Consider the following 27,055-nt stretch of genomic DNA (forward strand, 5'->3'; position numbering starts at 1 on the left):
AGAAGACCCGTTTCTAGATTTTAAGTACAAGTCTTGATTCCAAGAATCAGGCAAATATATGAAAATTCTGAAACAAACACGTCAAACACACACGAATCTGTCAGTTTTATTTCACTCAAGATCTACTCAATTATTTTATCTTTGTATCAATGGCTATGTTTTGAAAGGTTTCATTAGACTGTTATAGAAAATTTAGGTGTGGCACAAAGTTATCTGTCCCGAAATGTTTGTTTTTTACAGTGTGCATTTTGATGAAATTATACCCCATTTTACCAAAATATATGGGAAATACTATTCATAAATTTTTATTGTACAAACAGACAAATTACCCTGTTAAAATAATGCAAAGTTGGAATCATACCATGTTTCACCAACTGACCTATTCTCACAGAGACTGACACTTAACTAAATATAACATTAAAAAAAAAAAGAATAGAAAGAAAAAAAAGTTAAATAAAAAACCAAAAAACTCACATTAAATAAGGTTTATTTTTGCCTCAAAAACCGAAAAACATAAGAGTTTTCATTCTGTATTCTATCATATTTAAATGACATGTGTAAGTATATGGAAAAAATGATCAATTACTTTACTTGTATTTTAATGTCGTATGGCAGGTAATTCAGGCTTTCAATTCCCGACGAGAACAACTGGCCAATTGAACAGACCTTGCTATAGCTGTCTGTACTATACGGACACGCTGATCTGACATGATAATAAAATAAATCCTCCAGAATAAATCACATTTTCCTGCAATACCTATCCCCCTGCCCAACTCTACCCTTAATTGCAACACTAACCATAAACTGCCCAACCCTGCTACTTCAATACTAACCACATTTTACAACAATATCCGAATTGCATAATCCTTTCCCTGCAACACTGTTCATACTGCCCATTCATAGCCATGTAACACCTATCACACTGCCCAATATTCATCCTCGAAATACTATCCACACTTCTAAACTTCCACCTCCTCAACACCTACCACAATAACCATCCTTCAACTGCAATACTTACCATACTTTCCAAATCCCACTCTTTATTACCAATTACACTGCCCAACCCTTCACCTGCAACACTTTCCACACTGCTTAATGCCACTCCAGCAACACAAATCATAACTGTCCGATACCAGCCCTGCAACACTTATTACACTTATTACATTGTCAAATCCCAACCCTCCAAAACTTATCACATTGTCAAACCCCACCCCTGCAACACCAAACACCATACTGCACAACACCTCTCCTAAAAATGATGTATATGATACATATATACAACTTCTATTATTATTGATTTTAATGATAGTCCATAGTCCTCTTTCGTCTACTTGACTTGACTTGACTTTTTATGAGCAACTCGGCGGGTGTTTCTAGAAAAGCAGAGGACGCTTACCATACCGGTGCACCTGGTCCATGCTCCTATTTTTCAGTGGAGTCCGAGTTGCTCATTTGCTTTTGTTATTTTGTATGTATGATTTTAGTTACTCTATATTCTTTGTTGTGAATGTCTGTTTTCCATGTCTGGTCTTTGTACATTCTTTTGATTACTGCTATAACCTTGGTTCCCTTGATTACTTTTCCGTCCATTTATACATTCGGTGTTGCTATGCTATCTCTTGGTTCCATTGATTACTCTTTTAATTCTAGGACATTCCCTAATGAATTGTTTCCATTCATAGTTTTAATTATACATTAAATAAAGCAATGAAACATTGCTAAATGCATCTTTATATGTATATAACACAGAAGCACAAATCAAACTTAGGAACAAATGTTTTATAACTTCTATATAACATTAACAACAAAAATGTAAACAACATACCTTAGAATAAATCTACAGCTGTCAAAAACCAGGATTTGAAGTCTGAAATTCATATAGTTCTGTTCGAGTCTCATACATATACCCGGAGCCTTGTTGTTCTTTAGACTTTTTTATTGCTTTTAAGATTTCATCTTTGGTTGGGTTTATAAATTTGTTTCGAGTGCACCACCGATAGCTTCATCTAAATCCGGAACAGCTGAGGGTATTGGTCTAGATCTATTGAGAACCTCACTTAAATGTTCCGCTCAACTCTCTGGCTGTTATTTTATTCCCATTGTTATGTTTACTATGAAGCTTCCTCTTTTGTGTTTTCCAGAAAGTCTTTTTTTATTAATTGTGTAGATTTCTCCTTATTGACCTTTTTTTCGCTGGCTCTTCTGCTTCTATTGCTTTTGTTTCAAAGGAATCTCTTTTATCTTTGATTAGTTTTCGTTTGGTCTATTTGTTGCATTCGGTGTATTCTTTACTGTATTTGTCTATTACTCTTTCTGATCTTGCGTTTTCTTTTTTCTGTTTTAGAAGTCTTCTCTTGTCAATAAGCTTCCTTGATGCTTTCTCGAAATGCACTCCAGTTGTTTTCCAACCCTTCCCCTATATCTCCATGTGTCTGGAACCTATTTCGGTAAGGAGAACTTCTTTCTTAATGCCTGGATCTTTCAGTCTTGGTGTATGGTACTTTGTTCTTGTTGTCTCTGATATTTTCATAGCTTTTCTCATGTTTACCAATTGATTTCTCTCGTCCCTCATTTAAGCTCCCAACTTTGTCATTTAGGTCTCAGATTTTCAGGAGCCCATCATGTGGTGATAATTCATTGGTTTCGGCAGTGGATGGTAGAAAGTTTCTCTCTGCATGTTTTCCCATATTTTATATGTAATTATCGGGAATGAGGCTTTTTCTGGCCTTCGAACACTTTTTATAAGACTTAAAAGTATCAATATATTTCATTTTAGTTCACTTTTAGCATAAACTAACAAAATAAATCAAACTGTTTGGTCTCTAACTGACGATTCTAAGGGTTGGGATAAATTTGATGGTTTATTCCTTCTTCCTAAAGATAAGCCAGTTTTTTTTTACCCTTTAAGTAAAAACAAAATATCATGCTTTTCTGTTTATGCTATTTGCATTAACAAACGAACTTGTTTTAGTAGAAGAAAGTAAAATCTTTCAAAGACGAATACTAAGAAATGACCTTGTGGCTTACTTTTATACCCAGGTTTCCATGACAACGCTGCACTAATGTTTAGGCAAATAAGCGGATTTATGTTTCTAAGGTACATATCTATCAACATATATATATATGTTTGCATAACTCTAAGGGTAGGGTTTAGTGATGTGAACCATGTCCATCGTCAATAAAAACTTTTATCAAATACTTTGATGGACCTTCAAGGATGAAACAGAATCTCATACAAGTTGGATGGAGTATGACAGGAACTGACCAACCAGAGTTATAGGCTTTGCAATGATGCAAGCTTTGTTTACAAAACAAATACATATGGTAATTTGGCAAGGAAAGAAAGCAATCAAGGCTTTAAGAAAAAGAAAGAAAAGAGATTTTTTAAAAACTTTTAACTAATGAAATGATTGGAAAGGCAAAAGGAAGTAGCAATATATGATACAGTTGCGCAGCCATTTTTGTGTTTGTAATCACTGATTTCCATCTTTTCTTTGACTTATAATTATAAAAACAAATTGATAGTGTCAATATATGACTTTGACCTAAAAATGTTTTTACCAAGTTTTTAAAGGAAAACTTTGATAATTTCAACAGGGTTTTGAAAATAAGCAAAACTAACTTACTTGTATACAATTATTTTGTTGGATTTGGATCTTTCTATTTATTTGATTCTAATGCATTTGGTAGGAAACACTCCTTGAAACACGTGTACAGCATAAACAAATTTGCAATACATATATTATAGGTATTATTGTATTTGCTTACGTTTATTTTTGAGCGAAAATTTTGAAATTTGAAATAAAACGTCAATGGCCCATGCAAAGCATATGCCAACAAATTATGTCCTATACAAAATGTTGTCATGGCGATTTTTAACCTTTTCACTGTCTTGGATCACTTTCTTTGTATTCAGAAACCTATCTTATTTTTGCCACTAGAGACAGAGAGAGCTTTCTCTAATATTTGATAACAAGTTAAGTTTTGAGCTGTTTCAAGATTTAATGTTGTGTCTTTAATTTTCAAAACGGTTCCAAAAATAACCAAACACAATTTGAATCTGAAACAAATTTTCTTTTAAAAAACAGGTACAGATGGCATCTCAAAACTGCAGTGTCTGTGCATTACAAGAACAAAAAAGTGAACCAAAGGTGTGGTATCCTCTGTGTGAAGAGTCTCTATGTTTATCCTGCAGCAAACAACATGAAGTGCAAAATGCAACAAGGGACCATACCACCATCTCATATGAGGATTACAGCAAGCTACCTATACTTGTACTCAATGTTAAACTCATTTGTGAAGAGCACCAGGAGAAGTACCAATATTATTGTAAAACACACGATCGTCCTGTTTGCAGAAAATACCTATCTGAATCACACAAAAAATTGAAAATAATCCTGATATTAATGACGTTATCCGTAATATAAAAGCATCAGCTGCTTTTGAAAAACACATAACACTTTCAGAATTAGATGCTTTCATAAATGAGCATACCAATGAAATTGAAGTGACTATTTGAGTCCTAAATTCTACAGAAAAACATCTTGGAGACATATTAGAGCAGAAGGACTTGATAAGGGAGGATGCATCAAATTTACAAACATTCATTGGCATTAAAAGATGGAAACAGAAGTCAAGGATTCCGAGGAGACCCTGAAATATTTATCTGACAGAAGAGCAGTTAACCACACAGACTTACATCTAGAAGAAAATGAAGTAGTAGAAAACACCATCTTTGGTATGAAATCGTTTGGCAAAATTAAGCTATCAACAGAAAAGAAGACTATATCATTCGACAAAGATAAACCAATCACAGCCCAGACAATGCTACAGAACATATTTCCAAAACAAATAAAACTGAAATAAGAGTTTGAAAGAGTAATCAAGGGAACCAAGGTTATATCGGTAATCAAAATAATATAATCCAGGGACAAAGACCAGACATGGAAAACAGACACACACAACAAAGAACATAAAGTAACTAAAATCCTACATACAAAGTAACAAAAGTAAATGAGCAACTCGGACTCCACTAAAAACTGGGAGCATGTACCAGATGCACCGGTAGGGTAAGCGTCCTATAAATTTATGAATTTATGAATTAAGTAAAAGTGAATATCACGGCTGTTGTACTATGCCAAATCGAGTTATGGTGTTTGCTGACTGGAGCAACCACGAAGTAAAAATAAATAAAATCAAATGGCTCACTTAAATCATCATTAAAAATTAAAAAAAAAATATATATCACTGATGTAACACCAATCAATAACAATTACGTTGCTGTTTCTGTTGATGGATCAGATATCATCTTCATCATTGATATCAATTATAGTAAAGTCATTAAAACAATGGAGACAAAGAACAGGATTAGTGGATTGACACATCACCATGTTAACATTGTCTTCTGTGTACCTGGTATAGATATTATGTTAATCAGCATAGACACTGAAAAAATAGATAAAGTATGTGAAGATAGGTCCGTTGGTGATGTATCACGTATAGGCAGAAGTGGAAACATAATATGCTATACACGCAGTTCTGATTCCACTGTAACTAACCTGGATTCAGACAACAATAAGGAATAAAAATCTGTTAAACCCAATAGGTGTAGCAATGGACCAACATCAGAATATGTTTGTGTGTAGTAGTGGCAATGACAAATTAATACGTGTTTCAAGAGATGGAGATAAGTGTGAAGTACTCCTAAGTCACGATGATATGCTGTACTTACGCCAGGCTGTACATTACGATAAAGAAAACAAGGAAATGATGGTAGTGGACGGTAATAGTGTGGTTAAAAAATATTTTGTAACATAAATTTTAACATTCCGTGTACTAAACAGTCGTCCGCATTTACTTTGAGAATATTTTACTTATTTTAGTTTTTCATACTTTTAACACTTGTGTACTTTAATTTGGAGATATAGTGAAACCTGTTTAACTGGAAATCTGAAAAAAATTTAAAAAATCGATAAAAACCTTTAAATCCATTCTTATCAGTTTAAAGTTTATCTGAATTAAGTGCATTGATACACTGAAAATGTGTCCAAACAAACAGAGTAAAACTATTTTGTTAGAAAACCGTTACAGTACTATGCCTTTTAAAGCTGGGTCATGGAAGTTTAGAATCTTTGCGTTTGAAGACATAAAATTTAAAACCAGTTGTTTCTATATATATACATTTATTTCAACAAATTCTTCCAGTTGTTTTTCCTTCTTTGCATTTCATATCATACAATCAGTGTTAACATTTTAACATTTTTGTCTATTTAATTATCAGTAAAAGAATATATGTATTTGGAATAACGTTGTCAATAGATTTTTTTGTTATCTTTAACAATTTATATTTATGATTATTATGAAATGTTTTAAATCATTTAAATCATTTCTGCTTGTATTTAAGTTTTCTGATTCAAGTGATACATTAAGTTACATTTATGATTAACAGAACAATATTTTTATTTGAGGTTCAATGGAGCCAAAGAAAAACTGTAAAATGCAAACATGTTTTCCCCTGTGACAATATGATAACGCAACACAAACTATATGAGAATTGAAATATTATGAATATTAACAATACGTATACATAAACAATATGATGAGCGCCAACGGAGACAACTCTAAAAATTCCTAGATATCCAAAGAAAACAGGTACGGCTTTCCAGGAAAGCTTTTTCAGCACAAAAGATCTAACCAGTATAAGATATTTCTTAATAAATTGATTTAACTCACGTGACTCTATTGAACTTACTGTGAATAGACAATGTTTTAGAAACAGGATCTTTATCATTGATACATATTTTGACTTATATTAACATTTATTTATTTCCACAATTTGATATTTGTGTAACCGTTATGTCAATTTTTATTCCTTTGTTAATCCTAATGATTGATTACATGGTTCGGTTAATAACATTCACTTTCATTGATTTAGAAATTGTGGCTGGTGTTTTGGTGACAATTTTAGAGATGAGAATATTAAAGTTAAGTACATGTATAACCATTTTGTTTTTTCTATCATTTCTTTCGTCCGTTTATTTAGATCTTTATTTAGAACTTGTAATTTGTATGTTGTTGATTTGGAAAAATGTCTATTCCTTTTTAAGAAAAAGGTGACTTTTTTGAATTAATACATGGCAAATATTGGATGTCTCTCTAGATAACAAAAGGTAAAATGACAAAAACTCATGTAGAATGTTGGATTGTTCTCTTGTTCTCAAAATCACAAAAAAAACATTAAAGAAAAAAACAAAACAAAAAAGGAAACAAAACAAGAACAAAAAAAAAAAAAAAAAAAAAAAAAAAAAAACGTAAAATTTCCTGCTTTTTCGAAAATGAGAATATCAATAACTACCTGTTTTTCCCAGAATTGGAATGAATGCACACAGTAATTACATTTAAATTATGTCATTGTGGTGTATGTATTGTATATAATATTATTATTCCTATTACATTTCGTCCTTGAATGAACAAAGTTATCAAATTGTACAAGGGTAATAATATTTTTCAAAAACAATAATACTGTCATGGTTTTCGTTCTCCTACTAATGTACCATATTTGAAGTAGCATTACAAAGAAATTTATGATCTTGAATGGTTACAATTTCCCTTTTAAACCATTTACCATCACCCATTCGATCCCTGTTGTCCTCATTGTTAGAACAAGATGCTTTTATTTGTTGTTGTTCTTTTCTCTGGTCTGATTTATTCAGGTTTATGAAGGAGCTTTTAATTTGAGTACTGTTAAATCAGAAATAAAAGCTATATATCAATTCGTGCGAACAATTGACTAACTTTGTGGAATTGTTTCCAATGGTTGATTAATAACAAAATCACAAGAAATAAAGTTATTACTAGAATTTCACTTCTAATGATCAGTGCGCATAATGATTTCTGATTTAAATTAAAGCACTGTGTTGTAAGTAATGTGTATGATTTTTATTATTTCCATCAAATTTTGTCTTGGCTACCTGCTTTGTTGTGCATCAAGGGTGGGTAGTCCACAGACAACTAACTTATTACTCAGACATGCTTCACGCAAACATGTCTACGTGGGATATCAACTCTTCAAAGACATAACCAATACAAGATAGAATGGAGCTGTTGTCTTGTATTTGACTATACGGAACTCATCTAAACTTACTTATATATATATAATAAAACGATGTCAATTATTGGGCTTTCGTACATGTTTCGGAGGCGCGGAAATGCATCCAACGGGACTGAAACTCAACTAGTATACGGATATATATTATGTTTTTAAGGAATATTCTATTTTATGCAATGAAAAAAAAACAGTCTCTTATAAATACGAAAAAATCCGGCAGACAGCTCAACTGACATTTATTTTAAAGGCTTGTAAAAATATTAATTCACATAATTGACCTTCATTTAGTGAATAAATTGCTCAAATGTATTAGAAGTAAGATTAAAAATAATTAATAAAATTCCATATAGGTTATTTCAATGAGAAATCTAAAGCAATATAACGTTTTTATGATGTTTTTAGGGGGGAGGGGGGCGTCAACAATAATTTCGTTGCATTTGAGTATTTATGATACAATATTAAAAAGTGTAAAAACAATTTAAAAGAAATGTTGCCTTTTTTATTTGTTTCATCTTTTTCTCTTGTACATAAATCTGCTAATATTTACAAAACCGGGTAAAAAGAGGCAACTACTAAAACTTGGTGTATGTATTTTGAAATATTACTTCATGGTTATCTTTAATGAGAAACCACATGTGTGTTGACGGTATAATGGTCAATTCACAATTAAATTACATAGACAACATAGATTATAAAATGTGTTTTTCGTAGATTGTTGTTTTTGATCTGAAAATAATTTATATGGAGGTTGAACGTTGTTTTTAGAAAAAAAAAACATAAACCATATTTTTTTTTCAACTTCAGTCCTTAATTCCGTTTCTATTGTGTCAATTTACATTTTCCTGTGTTCAGCTATAAGAATTGGCAATTATTTTCAATGATCATAACACTTGTGGCACTTAGACACGCCAACATGATGTTATCAAATATTCAAAAGATGAAAAATTCTCCACAAATCAATCAATATTCATTACAAACAATAATCTACCAAAGATCTTGAACATTGTGCTATAGACACACGTTGTGTATTAATCTTGAATACTGAACTATAAAAATAAAAATATTTACAAACACTGTTATAAGAAACTATACAAAATAGGAAGAACTTAATGTGTTTTTGTTAATTCCGTGTGGGTGTAAAACACGAAGTTCTTTTATCCAAAATCCCTCCCACTTCACTCTCTGTAGATCGCTCCAGATCGTGTTTTGTTCCACGATGAAGAGTTTGTGTCTATAGCACAATGTTCAAGATCATTGCTACTGTCGGTAAAATTTTATACGTCACAGGTATTCACCTGATTAGGTAGTGAGTTGTGTTCACAGACCATTTACTTTCATACACACTAATCTGCCACATATACTAATGTAAAATGAACACACGTTTATTAATAGATGACCCTTGAACCCGTTTACCACTGACCGGTATCCAGTAATTGAAGGCGGTCACTTCTTGTTGCAATGTTCGGCAAATAGCTACCCTCCTGCATCGCTCATTTTTATTCAAAAAGATAATTCCATTCTAGCGAGAAGTAACACCTCCAAATGCGGTATTTGATTGAAGGCATCACGCCATATCAGTGGGAAGTACCTTTGTGTAGCCGAAAATGAAGTAGAAAGACAACAATTGATCAAGACAGTCCAAGTTTTATGTAAGGTTTATGTTTGTCACGTATCATAATTATACTTAAAAAAACATCAAATTAAAGAGACAAAAAATATTTAAAATATAGACGAAAACCAGACAGAATACTATTTTATCAAGAACCAATAACATGAACTAGGTTCACTATGAGCAGAACTGAACATCACAAGAGTAAGTTATGCAATATTGATTAATGAATACTACAATAATACACCAAAACGGAATACATCAGATATTGACGAGATCGAGCTTTAAGAAAGAAAATTTGTTTATTGCAATAGACTTTGCAGTGACATCAACCAAGAGCAACGTAAGGGTTGATTGGGTACATGAAAAAAACCGTCATACACAAGGGGATAAGGAATATTTAAAACTTACTAAATAAGGTCAATATGTGAGATCCAACACAAATGTCTTAAGATTTGTCTTAATTTTAAAAACAGTTATACAAACGTTATGAACAATGTATTGCATGTTTTTTTCTAATCAAAGTACTTTTTAACAAGGCAATGGGAAGTGTTCCTGACTTCAGAAATGATTAAAAATCACCGTTTACACAGCGGGTATGAAAGAAAAGTATAATGGATATAGGTAATTTAAATCAATCTGTAAAGCATGGTTGTGTTTTAGATTCTCCAAAGATAATCGTTTATAAGCGTAATTACATCTTACAGTGTGAAGCCCGAGGGGAACCAAACAACTCGTCTTTTTTGTCATGGAAACATTACTCAGAACAGGGAGAGTTTCTAAGATACTTTAATGGTTCAGATTTACTTGTTCTAAATTCTTCTCATGCAAGGTATATGCTGAATGGAATTTACAGATGTCAAGCAACTAACGGAATATCGAATCTAGACGGCAATTTATTAAATTCTGGCAAAAGGACCGTGCAGTTTTAAGGTGAGTCATACAGTTTGACATCAAAATCCACAATTGTTTAATTTATCGACTATATTATTTTAAATGATTTTTGCACTTCTAGTTCTTTTATTGAGAAGTTCATTTAAAAGATTTTATTCAGAAGTTGGTACTTGTAAAGGATTTAAATGATTTTTAACGAGGCGCTCTTTACAATAGTTTTAAAAATGTATGATAAGTTTTTATACAAAAATTATAGTATTAGAAATTTACTTTGTTATTACAGACTTGCAATGTGTTGAATATAGTAATATTTTGCGTTTAATAGATTGGATTTTTTTAAGACATGTAAGAGTTGAAACGTCCCAGATAACAGTCAGCTGTTCAATATTTTGCAAAAAAAGTATATAGATATCAAACAAATGCAACATCAATATGATATTGGTCAAGATAAATATATATTTACAATGGGTATGTATTAATGTATTCTTTATTTTGAAAGAGTAATCAAGGGAACCAAGGTTATAGCGGTAATCAAAAGAATGTAATCCAGGGACAAAGACCAGACATGGAAAACAGACATACACAACAAAGAACATAAAGTAACTAAAATCATACATACAAAGTAACAAAAGTAAATCAGCAACTCGGACTCCACTAAAACTGGGAGCATGGATTAGGTGCACCGGTAGGGTAAGCGTTCTCTGCTTTTCTAGAAACATCCGCCGAGTTGCTCATAAAAAGGCAAGTCCGGGGTAGACAAACGAGGAAAGGAAAACTATGACCCGTTCAATAAATCAGTTTTCATGGTGCTGATGGATATACCATAACGATCCACGCGTTCATGATGACGACCATAAAACGTTTGTTGTGATGACTTCAATCTTGTAGCAACATAACCCTATTCCAGACGCCTATTTGCTAGAGTTCTAGCGCGAAGTTAGCTAGAAGTCCTTAGTTTGTACATTTGTTCATTTATATTCAGCTTCTTTATTTCCCTTTATCAAGGATTTAGGCATAATTTTGAACTGATCTTCAGGTGTTTTCAATAGTGTAGGAAGGAGGGGTTGTGGGGTTGTGATCATGACAGAATACTTTGTTACCTTGTATCTATTATTTTAGTTTCTTTTTGTTCTTTGTTGTGTATGCCTGTTTTCCATGTCTGGTCATTGTCCCTGGATTACATTTGTTTGATTACCGCTATAACCTTGGTTCCCTTGATTACTCTTTAACCCCGCATTCCTTGTGCCTGGCATGTCAAGAATTTCTGGCCTCTGTATGTCATATTTTGTTTTGACCTTTAGTTTATTTTTATGTTACTCGAGTATATAGAGGAAACTCTTTCGCTGTACCTGTGTTTACTGATATTTAGGGACAAGCTGTAGCTTGCCCTGATGTGCATGTGTTTTTCGTAGTTCATTGAAGACTAACAGCTTGCTATGGCCTGACACTATCATCCAGGTAGGTTTGTTGTCTCTCTCTGTCATATTCTCATCATACTGGGTAATAATAGAGTGGTTTAAAAAAACAAAACCTGGTGACAACAATATGTTCCGCTTTCTTAAGTGCCATGTTTTTTTTAAAATTTTTTTTTACCGCATTTTAATCGCCACACTGCAGACGCTTTAGAGTGAAATAATGAGTGTAAATCCTTGAAATTGTATTCGATTACGGCTTTGTATTTCTAAGCTAATATGTCTGAATTTTGAACAATATACAAATGTACGAATACTATGACCAAATGATATTCAGCAAATAATGCAGCATTCACATTTGGAGAAAAAGTAACGATGCAAAAGATTGGTGTTCCTTTAAAAAATTGAATAACTGCGGGACTTTATGACAACCAAAAATCTAATACGATGATTATTTCATACGAATGATATTCCCAGTTCTGAATTATTTTATTAACAAAAAAAAAAAAAAAAATGCAAGCGTCTATAGCATATTATACATATAGACTACGTGGTTAGTATCAAAGGACATATAAAACAGCTATAATGGTATAGAAGATTAAAGTACTTGAGGTCATTATCATTTAAATTTGTATTAAAGGTCAAACGACCACTTCCTTTGCTCCAAAATAGGAGCACGTTTGATAATATAATAATAAAGAAAATTTATATTTTGATAATAATAGTTTAAGCTGAATATTTTGGCTTCAATAATGGCATAAACGAGTCTATCTAACAGTATTTCTGTCTGTTGTATATACAGGATTCTCATCTCATGTCAAAAACACAAATAACAATCAAGATAAGTGAACTGAGCTACATAATAAACTCGACAAATTATACTGTTAAAATCATTTGAAATTTTGAGTCTTTTTTCGGATTCCTTTTTGTGTTTCAATTGTGTGTACTACAATAATTATAGAAAGCTCGAAAAACATATGGTGATATGGACTTTTATTAGATTAACTACAATTCGGTTATTTTTTTAATAAACTTTGGTATAAATAATTTCATAATGTTTGAGGATGAGAACTGACGTTTTTTTTTCACAAAAAATACCAGTTTAATTATAATTTGGTATGTTTTTAGATTTTTTTATAGGATTTTGTTCCTCTTGATTATACTTTCATGCACAACTTATGTGTGGAATGTGTTTACATTGAGTAGCTAGCTGTATGTTGTTGAGAACTGACGTTTTTCATAAAAATAAATAAATAAATAAATAAATAAACGTTCAGAGGAAATAGAGAGATTTTGACAAATTTGTCAAATATGTTGTTTCCTCTTTCAACGGACAATTGTTTTCTATTTTGAGTTACAGTTGACTTGTTATTTCTATGTTTTACTAATAATGTTTCCTTGTTTCAAACTTGAATTTTGTTTGTGGCATTGCATTACATGTATATTAATTCAGTTATTCAATTAAACGTCTATGTTTAAATACCTTTACAGGAGTTTTTCTGTGTGATTATTGTAAAAAATGTCAGCCAAGAATCAGGCAATGTGTTTACGTCATTTGTATATCACTGTTCATGTTCGAATTTCTAAATTGTAAAAGTACAGATTATCGATATGAGGAAGTATCACATGACGTGTATTACGCACATTTAGTTAAAAGGCACTTCAAACATTAACTTTGAATAATATGCAAAATCATTGATTTGTAAAGATATTTTCTCAGAAAGATTGGATTTATATTTGTCAATTACCAGTTATGATTGAGAAGCTGATCTGCTTAACATTAATTGTTGTACGTTCTATCTGTGAGTATCAATAAATTCTATAAATTTGTGTTACTTTATAAACATATGATATGAAAACATTTAAGGAAATAATACATGGCTGTTGTTGAATGGCGCTTTTGGAGGAATTGACCCCTCTTTCAAAATTTCAAACAAGATTTTATTAATAATTATTGGACTTTCAAAATTTGTTTGGTTTTTTTTTCAAAACTTTTTTCACTTCATGCAGGGGCCGCATCCTCATACAAAGGACAGTACTATAGGAAATGAGCGATCTCCTTTAACGGGTTTATACAGCCAAATACATTCATGCAAAATATAATCAAAATGAATTGTAGTATTATTGATTAAAATTGAAATAAATTTGAATTGTTACCTGTATATGCAAAATTACAGCTTTCAAGTTTTATTTGGGTCAAACTTTTTCAAACAAAATGTGAACAATATTAATTGTTGTTTACATTTAATAATCTAATAATCGTCACATGATTTTTATTTTTTTCACAAACATGTGATAGTGAAATGCAAAAGCCGATATGATATTCATATAAATCGAGTCACAAATGATGTTTATGTATGACTCTTTTGGCTGTGTGAAAAAGACCACATTGACCACTCGGTATTTTGTTAATCGGTGTAAACAAGTCATAACATAAAATAAATGTCAATATTGTATTTGATTTAGGGCTTCTTAACCATTCCATTACTCTACATGTTAAAAAAAAGTAATTTTCAAAACTGATTTATTCAACAGTTATAGTTTTCCTTTCCTCGTTTGTCTACCCCGGACTTGACATTTTATGAGCAACTCGGCGGATGTTTCTAGAGTACGCTTACTACCGGTGCATCTGGTCCATGTTCCCTGTGTTTAATGGAATCTGAGTTGCTCATTTGCTTTTGTTATTTTGTATGTATGATTTTAGTTACTTTATGTTCTTTGTTGTGTATATCTATTTTCCATGTCTGGTCTTTGTCCCTGGATTAAATTCTTTTGATCACCGCTAAAATCTTGGTTCCCTTGATTACTCTTTCAAATTCCACTATGAATTCCGAGGACGAATGACATCTTAAAGTTTCATACCATTGCGAATATTGAAAAATATGACGTCACAATGATTTTTCGAAATGGTACGACGATAATACAAATGTGTCACTAAATTGTGTAACCAAGAGTAATCAAGGCAATCGAGATTCTTGCGGAAGTTAAGAGAATGTAATCCAGGAACAAAGACCAGACATGGGAAAAAGACAAACAAGTAAAAATACACAAAAGCAACTAAAATAATACATACAAAGCAACAAAATCAAACTCACACTCAACAAAAACCTTGGAGCATGGTGCACCGGTAGGGTTAGCGTCCTCTGCCTTTCTAGAAACAGCAGCCGAGTTGTTCATAAAAAATCCAAGATTGAGAAAAGAGAAGAGGAAAACCTTGACATAGTAACAAATCAGTTTTCATTGTTCAAATGAATACATCGTACAATGTAACGATCCACGAGTTCAAGATGACGACCTTAAAACTTCTGTAGTGATGACTCCAACCTTGTACCTACATAACCCTGTTCCAGAAGCCTAATTGTAAGAAGTCTAGCGTAATATAAAAAGTTTGCGTAGTTACGGCAAGCTCTGGCATGACGTATGAGTTGTAATATGAAAACTCCATACGCAGTTGCTGAAGGGATATTGCCACCGGTGAAAGGAAATTTGACAATTCTGAATAAAAAGTCGTCATGTTATTCGTATAGTTTTGTCAATAGTTTTCCTTTACCGTCGATTTCTAAGTGTATATTAAGACACGAGGCTGACTTCATAGTGTCTGGAGTATCCTATCCTTTGTCTCAAGTCTTTGGGGGTAGCTGCAATGTATCAAATGCCCAAAACTAGGTATGTTTAACGATAATACGTCATCTATAAAGCGAAAAATGAGATTAAAAGATCTAGCGTAACGATGTTCTTTCTATCGGATCAGATCATCTATAAAGTCAGCATCATAAGAATCAAGGAATAGGTCAGCAAGTGGAGGAGCACACTGAATAAATATGTTGTAGATCAAAATTTTCAGCGTTTGAAAACATTCTGTATATTTGGTAAATGATTTGGAATTATTGTTTACACAGTATGAGGAATTTCTACCAGGAACTGTTTTCCATGTTTATTCTTTGTCCATGGATTACATTCGTTTGATTGCCGCTATGATCTTGGTTCCTTTAATTATTGTTTTACTTTGCATTTGATATACATTTACCAGTTTAAGTCGAGTTAATGCTTTGGTAATAGCAAACAGAAATATACTTATATTATCTTATACGACATATGAAATAAAACATGTTAAACATTACTAAAATTGGGGTAAATATAAGTGTAAATATTTTTTATCTCATTTTGCAAAGACGCAATAGTGAAAACAATACGGGAATTCTATTACACCTTTTTGAAATGATGGAATAAATAGTTGCGTGGAAAGTGGAAGTGTTATTTAGTATTCTGATATGACGTCCTTAACAGGCTTCGACACCACGATTTCAATTTTCGATTTACTATGTAAGCAGTACGCGACTTATTGTGCGTGGCTTGTGTGTCTTGGGTGTGTGTCCACCTTGACAATGTAAACAAACACACGTAACATTACGATGTTTTCATACATTTCAGTAATGTGAATCAACATACAATTCATATTTTTTTTAGAATAAAGATATTAAACGTTTTGTTTTAGAACAGTTATATTATATTCCATAAAAATCACTTACACATATACTCGGTTGCACTAGCCACGTGCCACGTCCTCAAGTATGCTACCAAACAATAACAATCGTCAATGAAGGATACATTGTACCTGTCCATGTTGAAACACTATGACCTTATAATGCAAACGACTATTGCATATCTAACATCTTTCTACTTAATTCGCTTTTTCCTTCACTATAAAAAATACAAAACAAAGTTTCACTAGCGACATTGCAATTGACATAGCTAACCTTAAGTGTACAGTCAAATATGGACACGTATGGCGAGTCTAACGTTAACGTAATAGGTCAGGAAAATGTAGAAAAAGTACTGTTATTGTCCTATTCAAATCAAAATAAAAACATCACGTGGGAAAAGGTGTATACGAATGTGTTAATATTTATTCAAACAATTATGTCACAATTATGCAAACATACTATCTTTTTAAAACCTTCCCTAGATTATTAATAAAGTCGTAGCAGTGTTTTCAAAATTTTGCCTTTTCTATTAGATTTATATTTTCTTGTAGGCAGATCTGAAAGTTTTCACAAAACAGCGGAGAAAGAAGCAACGACTAAGAAATGGTGTATGTATTTTGCAATAATACATGGGAAGGTATTTGAAAGTCCTTATATGTGCTGAAAAAATATCGGTAGACTTACAATCAAAATAAATAGTACACAGTATAAATGCTGTTATCGGAAATTGTTGTTTTTGATCACGTTAATCTCAGAATAATTTTACTTGAATGGTGATTGTTTTTTTCTTTCTGCACAGAAACAAATCATATTTTGTAAAACTTCAGTCCTTTATTCCGCTCCTGCTGCGTAAATTGAGTTCAGCTATAAGAAATGACTTACTTTTTTCAAGTTTCATAACAATTTTCTAATTAATTATATTTTAAAGATTGAAAATTCCCTTAAAGTTATGATTATGCATAACGAATTAGAAAAAAAAACAAGCAGTTGATGCAAAAAAGTGTCATAAAACGAGCACATTTCTTTTTACAGACTACCCTTATATTCGTTTTACCACCACTCCACATCTGGTAATTGAAGGCGGTTACTTCATGTTACAATGTTCGGCAGATAGTTACCCTCCTGCATCGCTCACCTATATTAAAAAGACAATGACTCTTCCATTCTGAAGAATTGTGATACCTTCAAGTGCAGTTTTCATTTAAAGGCGTCACGTCATATTGCTGGAAAGTACATTTGTTTTGCCGAAAATGAAGTAGCAAGACAACAATTGATCATGACAGTCCGAGTTTTATGTAAGGTTAATCTTTATCACTTTTCGTTTTTTACAAAAGGAAATGAGACTTTATAAAAAAGAATTCATCAACTAAAAAAGACATAAATATAAGACAAAAGCACGAACGAGGAACACATTGGATCCTATTTTCGTCAAGTTTCGATAACATTAACTATGTCACTAGGAACCAAAATGAACATCCAAGGAGTCAATTATGCAATATTCAGAATAATTAATGAAAATAAGATGTTAAGTAGCAGTCTCAATAAAAAATCAGACAGGTTGTGATCACCTTATGTCAATACCTATGAAAACATATTAACTGATCTCATTACTAATCTTATCTATTTCATTTGAACGATGTGCTTATATAAAAATAGATGAATTTGACATAGTTTTGTTTTAGATTCTCCAAAAATAAACGTGTATGAACGGAATTACACCTTATACTGTGAAGCCCGAGGGGAACCAAACAACTCGTCCTTTGTGTCATGGAAACACTACTCAGAACAGGGAGATTTTCTAAGATCCTTTAACGGTTCAGAATTGCTTGATCTTAATTCTTCTCATACAAAATATATGCTGAATGGAATTTACTATTGTGAAGCAACTAACGGAATATCAAATCTAGACGGCAATTCCGTAAATGTCGGCAATGTCACTGTGCAGTTTCATGGTGAGTCCTATATTATGACACCACCAAAATTCAAGACTATTAATTTTATCATTTTTTTTTTATCTTTTCAACGATCTTTTTGCGCAGTTCTAGTTTGTTGTCATTGAGAAGTGCATTTAAATATTTCAATTTATGAAGAATTTTCTGATGTTTAACGATGCTTTCTATACAATAATTTCAAAAATGTATGATAATTTTATATATCGAAATTACAGTACAAGAAATTTACTTTGTTACTACTAACTTGTAATCTGTAAATTGAATTAATATACGCGTTTAATTGAGCGAGCTTCATTAAAACATGCAAAACTTTTTGTTGTAAACATACAATATATAATGTTACATTTTACACTGTGTTAACTCCTGTTTTTTGAAATCGGTTAATATTTAAAATAGTAATAATAATAATAATAATAATAATAATAAAAAATAAAATAATAATTATAAATCACAATTTCTCAACGCACTCTTAGATGACCCAGATTACAGTCGGCTGTTTAACATGTTGTAAATAGTGTCCTTTGACATCAATGCTATATTTGAATGATAAATACTTTTTTTTCAAGGTATTCCAGAAATTTTGCCGAACACACAATTGACACAGTACGGACGATACAGTGTGTCAACGTCAATTACCGTCTTTGTTTATAGCATTCTACCATTGACTGTTACAAACGTTTATACAACTGTATTTCGAAAACTGGAAACAAGACAGCTAAACACGGAAAATGAAAACTTTACAATTAAAGTTTTTGAAAAGAAAATCTTTTTAAGAGGTTACCGGGTAATACTACAAATAGATCCACTAAAAAAGAAAGGTTTAAATAATTACATCTTTGAACTTGGGAATAATAGAGGATCTACAAACTGTACCATACAGTTGGAGGTTCTAGGTAAGGTTAATTAGACTAATTACTTCTTGATAAGTGTTAAACACATTTTCTTTTACATTAGACGAAATAAATGTGATTTTTTATTGTAACACTTTTAGTTCTACACGAGCTTTTATTTTTATTCTCATTTTTGCGTATGTATTTCTAAAACTTTATAGCTATTATGACAATATTAGACGTTACTTGTGAAAACTATTCGTTGCATTTTGTTATCATCTTTTTTTTCTCTAAATTTTGGTATTTTTATAATTTTGTTCTGTATAACTTACATATTTCTTTTGTTCCTAAAATTGAGGACATCGCTGTGAACGGGAGATACGTTTGGATTATGATCAAGCCGAATTTCAACGGTTGCTTACAACAGCATTTCGTAGTCGGTTGCGTGAATTTAATATTACCTTAGAAATTTTGATGATATTTCAGCCGAATAAACCCATACCTTTGGAAGCTATGCTAAAGATATCTACACAAAAAAACTAATGTCTTACAACAGCTTTACTTGTCCAATATTTATTGATTTGGATACCACACTGTCCACAGTCAAGAGATGTTGGTCTTTAATGACTCTTTGTGTCGTAATTGTACCTTGAAGAAGTGTTATTGTTCTGTTACAGTGGATGTAATAATCTTTGTTGTAATTCTTCACAGTGTACAAAATGTGTTTCTACATTAGGTGAAGAGGTTTTGGTGATCTATGAGAGTATTTACTTTATTAAATTTAGATTATACGTTAGTGTACATGTATTTGTTATGTTTGAACATATTAGTTATAAGCTGGTGTACATGCATTTATTCTGTTCCACCATATTAGTTATACGCTGGTGTACATGTATTTGTTCTGCTCCACCATATCAGTTGTACACTGGTGTACATGTATTTGTTCTGTTTCACCATATCAGTTATACGCTGGTTACACGTATTTGGTCTGTTCCACCATGACAGTTCTTTTTTAATTACAAACATCATAATATAACAGGACATGATTCTTCAATTTTAAATTTTACTTCTTCGGTCATATTTTGACTTATGTGTTTATAAAATGATTATTTCAGGGGTAGATAACTCTGTCAAAAACATCTTTTTCGAACATGCAAACGACAAATTTCTGACCAAATCCAGTGATGCAGAGATCAAATAATGGTCTTTTCAAATAAAGAAAGCCTCCATGAATGGCAGAATGTTGTCAGAGCGGTGGGGTTTGCACGTGCATGTTTCTGTTTGTTCCCAGTATGCCTGATTCTTACACATACTTTCACTTAAAGACAAACATGTCCATATTGTTTCCATGAGGTATGAACCTTAGTCAAACAAAAGGCATTCATAGTATTTTCAATAGGCAATAGAGTGAACATGATGAAAGATAGAAATTCCTAATTATTTGTTTTTCTTAAATTTCAGAACAAACACAAGTGTCATATCCGTATATAGTCACAGCAATTTGTGTATTGCTTATTCTATGTGGTATAATAATGATACTTTTTAAAGGTAAGATTTAATGAAACTGCATAAACAAAGTAACAACAAAAGTACAAGGTAACGATGGTATCATGCTAAAGTGTTTTGAAACTGTAGAACTTTTTAATATTTAACACATACAAGTGTATGTAGGATTTTGTTCCATAATTCATTTACGACTGGTATTTCCAAAATTTGTATTAGTATTAATATCCAACTGAATGAAATAATAGTATGATGAAAGATGTTTCGCAATTTCCAAGGCAAAAATTGACGTCATAAAAAAAATCGAACCTGCTTGTGAAATCGGACACCTTTGTGGAGCGGGAAATGCACCTGAGTCTTAAAAAAATATATGTTAAAGATAATATATAGTTGATATCTGTGTCTTTCAGAGAAGCAAATCAAGAACTGTATAGCTAGGTATGAATAGAATCATTTCATATGCGACTTTAATTAATAATGTAAACATAAATAAACAAACACAAATGTAAAGATAAATAGGCGCTTGTGATATATAATTATATTCTCAACAGTTAGTCAACGTAAAGAAATAAAGGGGGGAATTCGATTGGGCACAGAATTCTGCATCAAGTATAAGCCTAGCTGCCCTTTTTCGTAGTCAAAGTACACGTTATAAATTTTCTTTTGTACAATTGCCCCAAATAGAACTACAATAGTCAATTATTGGGAGAATATAGCCTGAGTAAAACAGTTTCCTTATTTCGAAGTTTAGATACTTTTTAATACTAGAAAAAGTCTACTTGAAAATTTTGAGCATGCAATGTTTACTTGTTTCGACCAGCTCTGCGTCTTATCAATTTGGACTCCTAAGACTTCATCACATTCTGCGTCTTTTAGTGCTTCAGATTTTATCAGTAACTCAGGGGCACAATTTTTGATTTTTTTGATCTTCTGTGTAGTCCCAATAACCATTCACTTGGTTTTGCCACAAGTGATAAACATTTTATTTCCACAACACCAAATTCGTAATTCATCATTTGTTGTGTATGTCTGTTTTCTATGTCTGGTCTTTGTCCCTGTATAACATTCTTTTGATTATCGCTATAACCTCGGTTCCCTTGATTACTCATTCAAGTCTTTCTGAACTTTGTGTTGTACATAATTATTTCTTTTACCAGAACAATGAATAGTTGAGTTATCAGCATAAAAAAAATCACAGTTACAGTTTTCAAGATAGTGGAAGGTCATTTAGGTTTTCAAAGATTACAAAGATAACGACTGTTATAGGTCTTTCAAATAACAATGTATATAATATTTCTGTAGCATTGTTAACATTTTACGCATTAAACATTACGCTTTCATACCAGGAAATGCAGCTCCAACCACGTTACAGCTGGAGAAATTCAAGGTCAGTATATACAATGAAAGTCATATCCGTCTCCTATAAATTTAGATGTTTTAATGGTATGCTGTGATTCAAACGGAAAAAAATACTTCCGATCAGGAAACATAATATTTCTCTCTCTTTTTTGTCAACATTAAAATATTTGAAAATAAACATAATTTAAACACACGTGGTACCTTGCTCTCTGTGAGAATATAAAATAACGTGAACGTATTAACTATCGCTCAATAAAATGATGTAATGCAACACTTGCAATTCTCATTAGTTTTGAAGCATTTAATTTATGGCAAAATTGCATTTATTTGTATATACATGTTTTGAAATATGTTGAGGTACACGTAGGGGTGCTCATGGTCCCCTAATAGACTGAAATTTTAAACATGATAATATAATGTTAGCATTCAGCATTTTCGCTTGGGACTTAATGAAGTACAACAACAGGACCATATTATAAATGTTAATATGGTTTTTGGATGAGTAATGACAAATGTAGTTTTGCAAAACATAGTTAAATGTGTACAAAATGATTTTTGTATGTCTGCGAGAGCCTAAACTAATAAAATCTTCAGGAGTTCTGATTAAATAGACAAAACTATTTCAAAATATCAATATATAACATTGTTCTACATTGACACAGACACTTGTTGGTCATGTAGGATGGGTAATTTATTTCCTGGTATTGTAAAATTGAGGAAAACCGGCTATTTTGACCGATTATTGGGACTTAAATGTGCATTAGTAACATATGTTCCAAAGACTTTAAAAAAAAAGATTTAAAAAGGTCATCCAAACATTACTCGAAACCAAAAATATCAACATAGAGGACCAACGCAAGCAGTTATGAATTATACATAAGTATGTCAAAGGAAATTGCACTTCAGAATGAACTCATTATTCAAACAATGTTTTTCGTCTACTATTATATCAATTGTACATTGAATAACAAATATAGTTCCTGTCGTCGTATTTTATATTTAAAAAAGATACCTGTGGTATTTTTGGTATAGTTTGATAAATACATGTTTTGCAGAAGGTAACAAATAACAATTAATTATGGTAGTCAATTGTTATCCTCACCTTTGATATTCTCTCAAATTTAGTACACACACCAACCAAATATTTTTTTTCTAACATTTCATATAGATCCATTAGATAATGTAGTTGTTGAAAACCAAGTAAACGACACCAATGATTCCCTACCAAGGCTATCACTAGAACCAGGTTTGTTGACAGTATTTCTTGTACACAGACGATAATACAAACAACACAATCGTGCTACCCGTTAATAAAATAATTTTATCAATGTTGAAATAATGACGTTTTTTTTTATCATAGTTTCTCAATTTGGTAATCCAACCATTTAAAGGAAAATAGGACAAAGGGGAAACGGATATAGTTTGGTGATTGGAACGATTACCACAACAGATAATAGATGAAATATTCTGATATTGGTGTACTGTTTGTTGTGAAATAAAAAAATCTTCGATTTTGTTTTTAAAATCACTTCAAAAGAATAATATGATTAAATGCAGGTACAAACGAACGTATCAGTCTTTTGATTCTACGCAATTAGGACAGTCTATTGTTTCATGATTTCATGGTGACGTAGCGAGGAAGACTTACATTTCGATAATTGCAAACATGATAACTTAATTTAACCTGGTTTACCACTAGCTTCAACATTCTATTTGTAATGTGACAAAACCACAGAATGCAAATCACAGAAATTTCTTTTGGCCTCATAACCATAGCAGGACATACACATTTGTACACCTTCGTTGACATGATGTGTTTTGTCTTTTATTTCTTTTTGTTTAATTTTAGGAGTTCTTAACCCTACTGGAAATGAAGACAACCAGGACGTGAATTCAAGGGTATTATTTTAATATATTCATAAAATTGAATTGATATCAATAATTTATAAATTTCATGAATAAAAAAACACAAGAAACATCCCATTATTGGCCACCCAGATATTACGTTTTAACTCTTTCGTCTACCATGAACTTGATTTTTTATGAACAATTCGGCGAATGTTTCGAGCAGACGTCGCTTTTCCCACCAGTGCACCTGGTCGATACTCCCAGTTTTTAGTAGAGTCTGAGTCTGAGTTGTTTAATTACTTTTGTTGATTTGCACGTATTTGTTTTTTTTTTATTTGAAAATGGTGTAATATTTCTAATTTACACAAGTTAGATTGTAACCCAGACGTATGCATTTTTTATTTAAACTTAATGTAAACAAAATGACAACACCAAGAAGTCCATATTTAGATGGTTGCTGAATATATTGAAAGTTAGGGACATTGTCTCATGCATAGGTGGATCCAGAAGGTTTATGAAAGGGTAGATTACCATCCACGATTCAGAAGATTTTAAAAGATGTTCCAAAATTATTGTGTGTTTTGTTTTGTCAAAATTTCCAATGTACAAATGTAAATGTAAAAAGGTAAACATAAACTTTAAAAAAAATTGAGACAATATGAGGATACATTTGTATTTTATTAGCCGAATCCAAATTTAACTTATGTTGAGTTAGAATTTACCGAGACCGGACAGCGGTTTATGATTCACGGAGAAGATAGAACAAACTATTCTGATATTGACCAATTTATGGTGGGGCCACCATTATCATCATCAAGTTCTGAAGACGAGGAAGTAATTGAAAACAATTCTGATGACTTTATGTCGCTCGATGAAATTGCTAATATGATGACAAAGCGTGATGAAAACTACCCAGCGTGATCAATGCAGGATTTCGTAGTGTACAGATGTCAAGGATTTCAAAATACTCTATACTTAGAGAAGCTCGTTTTTCTGTTATTGTTTCGTCAGTTGTGCTGAAATTGATACTTTGTATGTTATATATAAATATGTTAATTACTTATTACAAAGTAAAGTTTTATGATTTAAGTGCATTTTTTTGTCACATAAAAACAGTTTATCTATTTAAAAAAAAACTAAACCATACTTAATAAAATAGATAATTGGTTTTTGTTTCGCAAGAATAGATGATTTGATGACCCTTTAAGGGTTTTGATTGAAGATAGAAATATCGTGGCAATATCCAAACGTAAGTTTAACAGAAGATCGCATCATAATTTTGATTTAACTTTGACGTAAAATACAAAAATGAAAAAAAATTGTTTCATGTTGTTATAACTTACGTTGTTATGATATTCTGTTTCTCGCATTAAATTCGATAATAACAGGATATTTTGTTCAACATTATTCCATGTTCTCTTTTGGTTTACGACTTCGACAAAATGTTCAATAAAATCAATCAGTGATTTCATGTACAGAAATACTTACATGATATTATGTAAGCACAAATATTGAGTAAAAATAGTTTGAAGAGTTCTCCATAGAACCAAGGTTCTAGCTGAAATCAAACGTCAGGGACTAAGACCCAGCATGACAATTCTGAATGAAAAGTTGTCACGTTTGTAACGATATGAGGCCTTATGAGATAGTATCCTTTATCTCAAGTTCTTTAGGGTAGATGCAATGTATCAAGTCCATGAAACTAGGAAGCAAAATTACCTTTGGTTAAACGTGTTTAATGCATTGTTTATTTTTTGTTTCTAATAACATAAAAAATTCAGACTGATGTTCAAACATTTAAACAGACAAAATTGAATTAGAATATTTAGAACTAAGATTGCATACAGCATTTTCGGTTTGTTGAGATAAAATTCTGGCAATATGTCATTAACTTGTAAGTGAAAAGTACTGATACAAACGGTAGTCGTTCCTCATTTAGTTATTAGCATTTTCAGGATTAGCAAAGGACACCATACGATATTTAAATGATAATTACATAATAAAAAGTTCACAACTATTTTGATAACAACTAAGGACAACAAAAGCTGCATGTATGTAGTATTGGGTATCATCAGATCTATGGTTAAGTGGGGTTTAAGAGCTTGAAGAATTTCAGGACATTGTCACTTAAATTTGAAGTATAGTTCAACGTGAAAAGTGTGGTAAAACAAATTTTATAACAAATGATATTCCAGTTTGACAGATTTAGATAAAAGTGTTTACTTTAACGATGGCTAATGCGAGATCATTTCGTATTTTTGTCTGTTTTTGTAAAACTTGAAGTTGAATAATTTCTCAACCCGAATCGTAAACGTAATGTGACAGTTGGGCCTCATAATGAACTGGTCAAATTACGCTGTTAAAATCATCTGTAATCACCGGCCAGCCTTTGTTTTTGTAATTCACTTCTATGTAAGACGCTTGTAATAAAAAAGACAAAAGACACATGCTAATTACTCCTTTTATCAGTTATATATATATATAAGGGTCTGCAAAAATTCCCTAGACTTAGGGCTCTGGACTTTGTGCAGGTGGTGTTGCCATAGATGTCACAGCAGTACGAGTTTGAGTCCCGCCGAGGGAACGACCAAAAATTTGCAGCGCAAATTGGACAGTTCTAACATCGTTGGGAATTTTTCAGACCCTTCTATAAGTGTACGTTCTCTTCCCTGTATCAATTTGATCCGATGGAGCAGTGTAGCGAATAGAGTCTTCACATTCTGAGACGTTTTATATATATATATGGGTCTGAAAAATTCCAAACGATGTTAGAACAGTCAAATGTTTTGTCGTTCCCTCCGCGGGACTCGAACTCGTGGGTATTCCAACTTAGAAGAGAAAAGGTAATAAATGTACACCCATCATCTAGAACTGTCAAAATTAGTACATGTAAAACTAAACTCGTGGGTATTCCAACTTAGAAGAGAATAGGTAATTCATGTACATCCATAATCAGTGTGTTAAAAATATATCTAACAATGAAACATATAATGAATCACAAGTAACAAAACAATATAAATAAAACAGCAATAGCAAAAAAAAAAAAAAAAAAAAAAT

General features: G+C 31.8%; 1 protein-coding gene across 6 annotated transcripts; it reads left to right on the forward strand.

Moving 5' to 3' along the window:
* The first annotated feature begins 13,455 nt into the window (after positions 1 to 13,455).
* LOC148599317 (uncharacterized) lies at positions 13,456 to 25,087 on the forward strand. Of its 6 annotated transcripts, none has more exons than XM_088557436.1 (11): positions 13,456 to 13,824; positions 17,058 to 17,114; positions 17,539 to 17,801; positions 18,189 to 18,458; positions 19,025 to 19,351; positions 20,750 to 20,836; positions 21,202 to 21,229; positions 22,138 to 22,178; positions 23,319 to 23,396; positions 24,000 to 24,049; positions 24,449 to 24,825. In XM_088557436.1, exons 3-11 carry the CDS (start codon positions 17,783 to 17,785, stop codon positions 24,473 to 24,475), a joined length of 927 nt encoding a protein of 308 aa, XP_088413562.1. In that variant the 5' UTR covers positions 13,456 to 13,824; positions 17,058 to 17,114; positions 17,539 to 17,782; the 3' UTR covers positions 24,476 to 24,825. The 6 variants fall into 6 exon arrangements, with proteins under 6 accessions (XP_088413562.1, XP_088413565.1, XP_088413560.1 ...); XM_088557439.1 differs by having other exon boundaries at positions 13,457 to 13,824; positions 24,496 to 24,825; XM_088557434.1 differs by having other exon boundaries at positions 13,459 to 13,824; positions 17,058 to 17,143; positions 24,683 to 25,087.
* The last annotated feature ends 1,968 nt before the right edge of the window (positions 25,088 to 27,055 follow it).

This window comes from Perna viridis, chromosome 13 (genome assembly GCF_037379345.1).
Source record: "Perna viridis isolate PV_CMFRI_1.1 ecotype Kerala chromosome 13, ASM3737934v1, whole genome shotgun sequence".
Lineage (NCBI taxonomy): Eukaryota > Metazoa > Mollusca > Bivalvia > Mytilida > Mytilidae > Perna > Perna viridis.